Source organism: Patella vulgata, chromosome 7 (assembly GCF_932274485.2).
Source record: "Patella vulgata chromosome 7, xgPatVulg1.2, whole genome shotgun sequence".
Taxonomy (NCBI): Eukaryota; Metazoa; Mollusca; class Gastropoda; family Patellidae; genus Patella; species Patella vulgata.
In genome coordinates, this window is record NC_065885.2 from 30,499,943 (window position 1) to 30,513,135 (window position 13,193).

Here is a 13,193-nt window from a genome sequence, read left to right on the forward strand (position 1 = left end):
TATTATTTTAATATGATTGATGGCTTTTAGAATATCTTCATGACGTTCAGTCGTTTAAGTTAAGCTGGTTTAAGCATGCTGGCGATCTTAAGCTACCTTAAGTTTGTCATCTGATCGTAATGGTGGTGCAGATAAACCAGTTTGGAATACCTACCTTGCTACTTGTCTTACAGAAGGCTTTTGATATGCACACATTGAAATGTGTCTGTTTTCGACAATTGCTTATGGACACTCTAGCTCGAGGCTAAGGCTATTATCCAATTGATTTGAAATTTATAAACAGACAAACCAATTACCGATATTTACAGTCATAGTTATCAGTCTCATGGCTAATGTTATCATCCCTAGATTTGTACAGAGTGTTTACATTTATGAGATGAGGAGCAATTGATTTTTTAACAATTTCCAATAATTACTTTCAGAGTTATTGCCCTTGATCACTTTAAAAATCTAGTAATTATAGTGCCAGATGTCAAGGCTACGATTGTTTTGAAGTGCCGTGGGCATTACATGTAATTGGTATAGAGTTTACACTAATTAATTCTTTTGCCAATACATTGTCTGAAATCAGTGGTGTCATATTTCAGCCAAACTGCTGAGTATAGACTTTTCCATTAAAATTGAAGATACGTCACTCTTTCTGTCAAAAGTTTATTAGTTTTCAATTAAATTCTTACTATAATGATGTATGGACAGTATTACCTTATTTTTACGACGAAAATGGAATGGTACTCAATCTGGACATGGAAACTTTCTGTCAAATTTTCACTAGTGTCAACGGGTGGAACAGCCATTGAAGTATACTTCGACCGGACTAGAAATTGCCCTCTCAAATGAGGTGGTCTGCATCCGGAATCAGGTACAATTTGATTAAAATTTGGGTAGTGTAAATGTATGATTCTTAGTGGAATAATAGTGAAATTCCTAGTCACTTGAACCAGAGGATAAAAGATTTGTTGCTAACCTTCGCTTGTTACATGTATATCAGTTGAGAATTGGTCATAAAGTGTGAATAGATTGTTTTTGTCTGTGAGCTAGAGAAAAACCTCAAGGACCTTTCTTGATTTCCATGAGCACATATGACAGATTGGTGTATATCTTTGTGGAGTATTCATTCTACTCAGGCTTCAATGGAAACTAATACTGAATTATATTGAGACTTTCAGCCGCTAATGGTACTAGAACTGTCATTTGCACTCACAGGTCAATATATTTCTTAGTACATGTATGAATATTCTAGTGCTTCTGACCCTTTAGTTTAAAGATATTGATCTCCACATGACCAGTGTATATACAGGTCAAGACTGAATATAAACTTGATGTATAGTTTTATTTTCTGTTACGAATTTAAAAGTATGAGGCCAGTACAGGCATTATGCAAGAGCTAAGTCTGTTTATTTCATGTCTTTCTTTTAGACATTAAATTTTAAATAAATAATTAATTAGACTTTTATTAACATGAAAAGACCATGTAATCAACTCTCGGTGACATCGAATGGCTCCGATTTTAAGTAGATTAGAACGGTTCGGCTATTTAATAATTTAATTTAAAAGGCTAACACTTGAATATACCAGTACCGTGGTTCAATAATAAACAATCAATGCACACATCTTGTCAAAACTACAAAGACTGATAACTTCTCTGAGAATAGAGTAATTTGAATGAAATTTTAATTTTCAATATACCCATTTTGAAGTATCTTTTTTTGAACTCTTTGCTTCAAGAACAGACAACTTTTTATCTAAACCCTGCATAATGCATCCTTAAAACAATAGAATCCACATATGGAATCTTCAGATTATTACTTTCCCCTTTAAAAGTCTTTTTTGGTCTTTTGGTAGGTTTTGACCAATTAGTGCTACAAAAACAATCACTGAATGATATATTTGGTGTAACCAGAGTACAAAAGTACAGGGTTTGTAAAATATAGTTAAATGGCATTAATATTCAGTGACTACCTCACTAAAGCTGATACTGGTTTGTGCATTAAGTGATCAAAATAGAATCAGAAAAAGAGAAAGAGAATGCTTATTCGAGTTTCTACTCCCTCCATTGATACTCGTAGCTTTACTTAATGTAGAAATCGATGTAATGAATGACTATCAATGATTTAAGATGTTGGCTCAACAATCAATAAGCGCCTTATTCTCACAAAACAAAGCCAAGTTCAATATCCCTATTTAGGTTTCATTAATAGTCCCATTTTAACCTTTATATTGTTGATCTTCTGTCAATATTATTTCATTATCTAGACTTCTCTTTCTAACGTTCAGATAATTTTCACAAAGACGTGTCAATACTGTTTAAGACGATCTGTAATAACTTTGCTATACAAAACTACCCCTAATCTTTATTTACAATATATCATGATGATCGCATGATATCATGATAAGGATGTATTAAGTCACTTTCATCATTAAATCTGTAACTTTAGACTTGATGAAGACAGATTTCTAGTCAAATCTAAAGCTCTGGATACTTAAGTATGGAGAGCATCCTGTTAGACATGATTAACAGTCACTAGATTATGAACTTACTTCTTGATGCATATTATTCCCTCAACTTGGTCCACTACCCTGGGTAATAGGCTATTTTTATTGTATGTAAGCCATGGTTAAAGTTGGCTTCAGACTGGAAGTACTACAGGAGATTGGTATGAATCTGTGGACTTGGTTTTTAGTTTCCATCATCTCATCATACAATAATACAATAGAGATAGCCTGATTGCTACCAACAATAGCTGACAGAGGGGAAAGACAAGATGATTTGTGGGAATGAGATTTTTGAGAGGAAAACATGACTACTATATGTTTTGGGGTGGTAACATGATTGTTAGTTAATACTAAGTCTGGCCTATGTCTTATTCTCGGCTCTGACTTCTACATGAATGAAGGTCAAAAATGTCCCTCCTTTGTAGAGTGACATCATTTGCATTATAAGCACTTTCAAATACTTATTGTCCCCCGCCTTTCGAAGAAAGCAGTGAGATGAAGAATCCTATTTAATTTCAAAATTTTTTGTTAATTTCTTTTGGAGTTATGGCCCTTGTTTCACTTGTTGAACCTTGTGAACACTCCATCAAAAATTATCATCAAAGCTGTATGAAATTTATATGCATCATTTAAATGACTGAATGGAAGAAGTCTATTGAATTTCAATAATTTCCAATAATAACTTCTAGAGTTATCAGCCTTGTTTTAACTTTGTTGAACCTTGTGAATGCTTGAATGAAGAAAGAAATGTTATCATCTGATCTGTACGAAATAAATATCCATCATTTAAACATACATTATGCAAGAGGTAAATCTGCCTATTGCAGGTCTTTCTTTAGGCCTGAAATGTTATCTAAATTATTAATTAGACATTAATTAACTCATCCAGATCATAATCAACTCTCGATGGCATCACTAGCCTGCGATGTTTATTGGATTAGGTTCCGATTTGCTGTTCGAATTCAATTCATAATTTAATCATGAAATGGATAATCGAGACTATGTTTTTTGATATCATACTGACTTAAGTAATGATGATCGAGGCTAAGCTGAAAATTCAATCGCTAAAATCTCGGTTCAGAGTGAAATTTTGTGCAAATACCCTTTACATTATCTAGGTTATAACTATTATGGTGAGAACTATCAGCTCTTTATCTAATCTTCCATAATGTATCTTTAAATCAGTGAAATGAAGAAGCCTTTTGAATTCAGCAATTTCCATTAATTATTTCTTGATTGCCCTTGTTTCACTTTGTTGGACCTTGTAAAATTCCGGCAATTTCCGTCAATTACTTCTAGAGGCATGGCACTTGTTTTACTTTGTTAAACCTTGTGAACATTCGAATGACAAAAGTCATCATCTGATCTGTATGAAATTTATATGCATTATTTAATTTAGTAAAACGAAAAGTAAAATTTCAACAATTTCTGTAAATTACTTCCAGTGTAAAGCCCTTGTTTCAGTTTGTAGAACCTTGTGAACCCTCAAACGATGAAAATTATAATCTGATCTGTATGAAATTGTCTTGTAAATGCCCCCAGTTATACGCTGTTGGCGTATGTTTTGTTGCCTGAAGTATATATATTTATGAGACTGCTCCTTTAATTTTATAACCAGTCTATCTAAATGTGTGATATCTAGGTGATATAAACTTCTGAATATGTCTTAAAATTTAAACTGCACATTAATAATAGAACTACAAATAAATTGTTGTTTAAAACTATATTTTAATATTCATAGTCCATGTTTATTATTTTATGGTTATAAAGAAATACCATATAAAAAGAAAAATATATTTTCATTAAACTAAACACAAATATAGATCACATAATTATTAAATTTTTGTATTTTGTCATCTGATATCCAGGTTCAAACTGTCACTCCATTTAAAACAGTTGATACTTCTCATTTGCAGACTTCATATACATGTAGCCAAGGGCAGGGTTTTCTCATAACTTTTGGGGGGACAGACGAACCCTGGAACCTGGAACATTTCATTACCAAACCAAAATTATAATTACAAACAGTTTACTGTACCAGTGTTATTTCGATGAAAGCTGTATCTAGGGGTAATATGATTACGGTATGGAAAAATTGGTAGCTGCGATCGGTCAATTAAGGAGGAAGATATTGTGAAGATCAGTAACTGTGGCCAGACCCAAGGCAGTGGTTAGATAGCCTTCAGAACGTGTCATTCCTATGGATATAAACCTGAAAATCTGTCCTTGCGATAAAAATCATGGGGGGGGGACAGAGACCTATTCATATCCCCCCCCCCCCCCGCCTCTCGCCAAATTCCACGTCCATGCATGTAGCTAACTCCTTTTAGCTATACTGTTGTATTAGATGGTAATTTAGATGGTTAAAACAATATGTCTGGACCTCAATGTAAGTGGATAAAAATCAAATATATTTTTAATGATTACAGTTGCATGAAGATTGCATTTTGAAATCAGTATGAATTAATGTAAACTTCAAATGTTGACACATATTTGATCTTACTGAAAATAAAAGTTTCGGTATCTATGTTTTGGGTTATTAAATGTATGGAATAAATACTTGAAAGCTACTCCCATGCATTTACTGTATTTATTTTCCTGCATTAAAGAAGAAAAAATGTTATTGATCATTTAATGCTTACATGTCCAGGTAACTTTAGACAGTTTTTGTTTTTATTGTCAATGCAGGACGTGATCTGTTCTTTGCCTGGAACAATTAATAAAGACAAATTTCACCCATTTCTGCGTCAGATGTACATTGACATTCTTTCTTATTCTCTATGACTTTGATTAAATGATAAAACAAACTCATACCATCATTTGAATTAGAATCATCCATTATTACAACACCATCAATATCACGTTTACATTCATCATGCTCTTCCATTCATCACCCACCTTTTTTTTTAGTTTTTTTTTTTAAAGACAACTTACTTCATTCTTTATCAAGCAGACTTGAGAATAAATGCTTTTTAGTTGTCTTGACATAGTTGCCTTTGCAATTACACTAGCACGAGTTTGGGGTAAGTTTGACAGAATTTCAAAGTTACCCCAATATTAATCTATGTGGTAATTAAAGAAATGTATTTAATTATCTGGCTAAAAAACTGATGGATCATAGAAAGCTACACTCATATCATTAAGTATCTATTTTTGTATTAGTCAGCTTTCGATTTCAGTTTAGAAAGAAAACATAATTCTGACTACTTCAGCTGCTGTAGCAGCTTCTACTCCGGCATCTGTGGAACTAGATGATATCACGGAATCAGTGACACGGAAGCACCAATTAATGGGTGATCATACCTAACCAACATATTGCTACTTGGCGCTGGCTATTTTTCAAAAATGACATTAAAACAAAAACATGTCAAAGTTACCCAATTTTACCTCACAGTTTTAATATCTGAATTTACAAACCATATGGTACAGTAAAGCCCAGTTTGAGAAATACATTCATGTGATAATTGATATATTCATGACAGTAACTGATTAGAAATAGTTTTTTCCTTTTAGGTCTAGTTGTTATAAAATGATAGAGAATAGTAAAAGTTTCCAGTGATTTAGTGTAAATGAAGCTATTTAAATAATTGATGATAACGTGTAAGGATAGGAAATGGTGTGATCCAAGCCAGTCCAATAAACCTTTCAATTACATTTTTCACGGACGAGAAAATAAAGCTTTATTACAAACTGACATGGTGGACCATAAAATTGATAAAATAGTGATTATCAAGGAAGATAACTCTGTTTAACTTGATGATTGGATTTAATCAACAATAAACTGATTAAATCTATTGATTTATTTCCTTAGATTTTGTTGAAAATTCAATCACTTTATCATTATTTCATTGTCATTATCGAAGACGGACATCAAATGAATGTTCTTTTTATGGAAGGGTTTTATGAAGATGACATGATTTTAAGAGACCATGGAATGGCTTTTTATACATTTATAGCCCAAAGGCAATTGGTTACATGGATAAAAGTATATATATTAAATAATTCGATAAGATGTGTCCATTAAAGTCACTACCACATGGTTGTCAATATAGCACTGATTATATTAAGTTTAGTCACAATAAAAAAAGAAAGCTGAAATCACTGCTCCCTGGCGACTAATGGTCCTATAGCTTGTTATTACATTCTCATCCACAAGATTGATTGGGAAGAAAGGAAGATTTTTTTTGATTTTTTTTCAAAAAAATAGATTTGTTGAAATGAATCTTTGGGATTAGGAAAGCGACAGAAAGATCTCATATGTACGTGATGACATATGTAAAATCATTAGACTGGCTCATTCTAGTCAACAAATTTGATTAGTTTTTATACATGTTCCCTACTTTGTGTAACCAATGAAACCAGGGTTTACATCGAGAGGTAATTCCTTATGTGGTATAAATTGCCATGTTGTCTACCTGTTGTCAGATACCCTATTCTTCATCTTTCCTTCTTTACTTTCTAATCAATTTTTTTTTTATTCTTTCGAAATCAATGTCTGCAGTATGAAAGCCCCATGATAACCAAAATCAGAGTTTGGCGATGACACCACAATGTGATAAAAATAATATATTTGATTTTACATCTTGTCTGAAATTTCTTTCAGTTAAATCAGAGGTAGTATATCTGTTAATATCTACAAAAACATCATTTCAAATTTATAAATCTATAGTCCTTAGGCCTTATTCTCGACCAGCAAGAATAAAATACCATAAGAATGCAACCGTTTCATTGGCTAAGAGCTAACTTTTGTAGACAAGGCCCTGGATTACACATATCAATGTTTGAGACTTCAGTCATTGTTTGAGACCTCCTTAAACAGTATTATCAATGTTTGAGACCCCAGGAAAGGGTAATATCAATGTTTGAGACCTCAGCAAAGAGTTATATCAGTGGTTAAGATCTCAATAAAAGGGTAAGTTCAATATTTGAGACAATCATGGCAAAAGACTTATATCAGTATAGGGTCGTATCAATGTTAAAGTATGTATTTTTGTACATTTCAGGTTTATATTTATGGGAACATATACTAAACGGTGAATTAGAGGAGAAATTAGGTGGAGTGTGGAGTTATGGAACAAAGAAAATAAATAATATTAGATTTAGGTAAACTTAACGATTTTTATACGCCCACATTTAAATGTGGTCGTATATTGTCATCGCTCCCGTCCGTCCGGCGGTCCGGCGTCCACAATTGCTTGTGGACGCTCTAGAGGGTAAAGTTAATATCCGATTGACTTTAAATTTATACACAGTGTTTAAGGTCTTCAGACGAAAAAGCCTATTGATTTTCAGCGATTTCCGATTATTACTACCCGAGTTATGGCCCTTGATCACTTCAAAAAATCTTGTGGACACTCTAGAGACCAAAGTTAATATCCGATTGATCTTAAATTTATACACAGTGTTTAAAGTCATGAGACGAAGAATCCTATTGATTTTCAGCGATTTCCAATAATTACTGCCAGTGTTATGGCCCTTGATCACTTTGAAAAATCTTGTGGACGCTATAGAGGCCAAAGTTAATATCCGATTGACTTTAAATTTATACACAGTGTTAAAGGTCATGAGACGAAGAAGCCTATCGATTTTCAGCTATTTCCGATAATTACTGCCAGAGTTATCGCCCTTGGTCACTTCAAAAAATCTTGTGGACGCTCTACAGGCCAAAGTTAATATCCGATTGGCTGTAAATTCATACACAGTGTTTAAGGTCATGAGACGAAGACGCCTATTGATTTTTACTCCCAGAGTTATGGCCCTTGATCACTTTGAAAAATCTTGTGGACGCTATAGAGGCCAAAGTTAATATCCGATTGACTTTAAATTTATAAACAGTGTTTAAGGTCATGAGATGAAGAAGCCTATTGATTTTCAGCGATTTCCGATAATTACTGCCGGAGTTATGGCCCTTAATCACTTTGAAAAATCTTGTGGACACTCTAGAGGTCAAAGTTAATATCCGATTGACTTTAAATTTTTTACACAGTGTTTACGGTCATGAGACGAAGAAGCCTTTTGATTTTCAGCGATTTGCGATAATTACTGTCAGAGTTATGGCCCTTGATCACTTTGAAAAATCTTGTGGACGCTCTAGAGGCCAACGTTAATATCCGATTGACTTTAAATTTATAATCAGATTTTAGTGTATTATAAATGTTTCATTACCGAAAATTAAAAATATGCGACAACTCTTGTTGACTGGCGGGACGATTTAGCTGCTGTGGGCGTATGTTTCGTTGCCTGGCAACCTATCTTTATATGCCCACATTGAAATGTGGTCGTATATTGCCATCAACCTCGTCCGTCTGTCCGTCCGGCGTCCACAATTGCCAGAGTTATGACCCTTGATCTCTTTGAAAAATCTTGTGGACGCTCTAGAGGCTAAAGTTAATATCCGATTGATTTTATATTTATACACCGTGTTTACGACTATATAATCGTTTCAATTGACTTTAGATTGATACATAGAGGTTAAGGTCTTGAAACGAACATGTATATTGATTTTCAGTTTTTGATAACTTGAACAGCTAAATCCGTGCTATTAAATGTTTTGTATACTAAACGTTAGCATGGGCCAAACAAATTCTAATGATTTTCTGATAATTACATAATGAGTTGTTACTCTTAACCAGATTTTAGCGTATTATAAATGTTTCATTACCGATAAATACAAATATGCAACAACTCTTATTGACTGCCCGGACGATTTAGCTGCTGTGGGCATATGTTTTGTTGCCTGGCAACCTATCGTTTTATACAGTGAGAAAGTTCTACAAATGACTGTTATGAACGAAATATGTGCCAGTTGGATTTCGGTTGAATGCTTCGAACTTTCTGCAGTTGGGAGCCATGTTGGTTTTGTCAGAAGGTGCTGGCTTACTAAACAGGAGATCCCGGGGTTGTCCAGGTGTTGGCAGAGAAAGTTTCAAGTTGAGGTCACATGTACACATTGGCATGCACAAAAGGAATCCTTAGCAGTTGGATTTCAAAGAAGAGTAGGTGGAAATGTTGCTGTCCTGGCAACATTTTACTTTTATCACGTTACATGACATACGCTCATGATACAGAGAAGAAGGACGTTTAATCCCATTTATATTTCCTTTCCTTCTGTAATTGTATAGCTAGAATATTGAGCTGTCAAAGTTTCATTGTGAATGATATGGTATGAGAAATTGGCATAACTGATATTATGACAATCTTAGAAGATCATACCTATTTGTTCAATTTCAGAGTACTTGTACCTGAAAGAAAACTATTTGATTTGATTATCAAAGAATCTTGCAGTCTTAGTATTCTGCTCTTAGAATGTTAGGCATTTTAAAGACCTACATAAAAGCAATAATATAGTATTAAACTGTTTACCATTGTGGGGGGTCGTTTATATTCTAATGAGAATAACAAAATGATGCTACAAATTAACACACAGATAAATAATTTACTATTAACATGTCCAAAACAACAGGTACCAACATTTTGGCCAAATTCTAGTAGAAAAACCAGCTTGTGAGAATAATGTATACTCTCTTAAAATATATAGTTTATATTAGCTGTGTTAGTTATTGAAGTCATCATCTTGTTCCAGAACATAATTATATCATGTAGGCTGATGTAGGCGTAATATTAATAGCTAGTCTATTATCTTCAACTTAAAGCTGTATTCTGTTCTCTTTTACTTAAAGTGACAGTGCATGATTAGTAAATATCAGAAAATATCCGATTTCTTATGGCTTAATCTGCACTAATATGTACTCAGATTGATTATTTAACATTTAATTAAGAAAATAAAATCAAGACATCAATGCTAAATAATCTCCTGGATTGGATTCTGTTGAATTAAAAACAGGCCCATCAATTAGGTTTTGTGAAACAAGATTAGACTGGGCTTGTTTACATTGGGAGCAGCATAAATCAAAGGAATTTCAATTTATCATATCTTTGTAAAAACTAACAGAATTGAACCTATTTTAGACTGATACTCATATTAGAGATTTTAAAAACTGTTACAAAATTGCAGCTGGAGCTTCACTTATGTAATATAACATTAACAATTTATTTTTTAAAGACTCAATTGATATTTGTCTTGCTAATACACACTGAAAGTCATGGAAAAAAAATAAATGTTTTAATATCTGACTCATTTCAGTCTGATGAGATGCTCTAGTTTATATCATTTCATTTGTAAATGTCTAGAAAATATTCTCAAAGGTCAGCTTTCAGATTAAGATAGAGATTTAATCTTATTAAAATGTTACTAATTTACATCAGTTTATAACCTTGCAAACACAGTGTAGATAAAAGTTCAGCACTGTTAATTAATGGACTCCTTTACTATGTTCAGTCTTATGAACTAACTAGATTATAAGTAATGAGTATAATTAAGAATGTAAATGGTATGTATATTGCCGTCGCCCTTGTCCATCCATGCCTCTGTCCGTCCGTACATCTGTCGTCCACAATTTCTTGCGAACGCCAAAAGTTATCATCCAATTGTTTTAAAGTTGTTGTATGTTGTTTATATTAGTGAGATGAAGAAGCCTTTTTAATTTTTATACACCCACATTGAAATGTGGTCGTATATTGTCGTTGCCCCCGTCCGTCCGTCCGTCCGTCCGTCCGTTGGTCCAGAGTCCACAATTGCTTGTGGACGCTCTAGAGGCTAAAGTTAATATCCGATTGACTTTAAATTTATATACAGTGTTTAAGGCCATGAGACGAAGAAGCCTGTTGATTTTCAGCGATTTCCGATAATTACTGCCAGAGTTATGGCCCTGGATCACTTCAAAAAATCTTGTGGACGCTCTAGAGGCTAAAGTTAATATCCGATTGACTTTAGATTTATACACAGTGTTTAAGGTCACAGTGTTTGATTTTCAGCGATTTCCGATAATTACTGCCAGAGTTATGGCCCTTGATCACTTTGAAAAATCTTGTGGAAGCTCTAGAGGCTAAAGTTAATATCCGATTGACTTTAAATTTATACACAGTGTTTAAGGTCATGAGGCGAAGAAGCGTATTGATTTTCAGCGATTTCCGATAATTACAGCTACAGTTGCGGCCCTTGATCACTTCAAAAAATCTTGTGGACGCTCTAGAGGGTAAAGTTAATATCCGATTGACTTTAAATTTATACACAGTGTTTAAGGTCATAAGACGAAGAATCCTATTGATTTTCAGCTATTTAAAATAATTACAGCTAGAGTTATGGCCCTTGATCTCTTCGAAAAATCTTGTAGAAGCTCTAGAAGTTAAAGTTAATATCCGATTGACTTTAAATTTATACACAGTGTTTAAGGTCATGAGACGAAGAATCCTATTGATTTTCAGCGATTTCCGATAATTTTTGCCAAAAATCTTGAGGACGCTCTAGAGGCTAAAGTTAATATCCGATTGATTTTAAATTTATACACAGTGTTTAAGGTCTTGAGACGAACAAGTATATTGATTTTCAATGAATCTTTATGACTTGAACAGCTAATTCCATGGTGTTAAAAGTTTCGTATACTAAACGTTAGCATGGGGCAGAACTTTATAAAAACCGAACAAATTCTAATGGTTATCTGATAATTACTTAATGAGTTGTTACTCTTAATCAGATTTTAATGTATTATAAATGTTTCATTACAGAAAAAAGTAAAAATATGCGACAACTCTTGTTGACTGCCCGGACGATATAGCTGCTGTGGGCGTATGTTTCGTTGCCTGACAACCTATCTTAATAATTTCCATTAATTACTTCTAGAGTTATGTCCCTTATTTCACTTTGTTGCACCCTGGGAAAGCTCTAACATCAAATGTTATCTGCCGATCTGTATGAAATTTATATGTGTTATTTAGATTAGTAAAAAGAAGAATCCTATTAAATTTCAGCAATTTCCGTTAATTTCATCTAGAGTTAATAGCCCATGTTTCACTTTGTTGAACCTTGTGAACACTTTAATGCCAAAGGTTATCGTTCATTCTTTGAGAAATTTATATGCTTTATTTAAATTAGTGAAGCGAAGAAGCCTATTGAATTTCAGCAATTCCGTTGTTTACTTCTAGAGTTATGGCCCTTGTTTAACTCTGTTGCACCTTGTGAACGCTCTAACATCAAAAGTTATCTGCTGATCTGTATGAAATTTACATGCATTATTTAAATTAGTAAAAAGAAGAATCCTATTGAATTTCAGCAATTTCCATTTATTACGTTTAGAGTTATGGCCCTTCTTTCACTTTGTTATCATCTGATCTTTGTGAAATTTATATGCATTATTTAAATAAGTGAAGCGAAGAAGGCTATTGAATTTCAAAAACAGGGTGGTATTATGTAAATTGTTCCACATCTAACCCCCAGGGGCAGAACCACGCCCAATAATTGTATTTATAATCTACAGACTGCAATTCTGCAATTCCTTATACCGTAAAGACAGCAACTATTTATTTTGGTGCATGCCCTGATTCCCTGTGGCGGTGTCACACCCACTTTTTTGTTAATATTTAGTCTGTAAATTTGCCAAAACTAATCCCCAACGCCTAGCCTTCTTTGCCTCTTGTCATACTACATTCATTGAAGCCATTTCATATTTCATTCTCTTTATTTTAAAAAGTACCATACCAAGCAAAGCAGGAATGTGGACGTATATTGCAGCATTGGCAATGCTCTCATTATTTTTGTTTGACTATATTTAATTGTGTTCATATTTTACATGTCTGTCAGGTCC

General features: G+C 33.5%; 1 protein-coding gene across 1 annotated transcript in view; it reads left to right on the plus strand.

The window, feature by feature from the left end:
• The window catches only part of LOC126826885 (ribitol-5-phosphate xylosyltransferase 1), a 129,179-nt gene that overhangs the window by 81,652 nt on the left and 34,334 nt on the right, over positions 1-13,193 (plus strand). Inside the window, exon 3 of the mRNA XM_050555993.2 lies at positions 7,497-7,596. Coding sequence (XP_050411950.1) covers positions 7,497-7,596 — 100 coding nt within the window. The remainder of the gene's footprint in view (positions 1-7,496; positions 7,597-13,193) is intronic.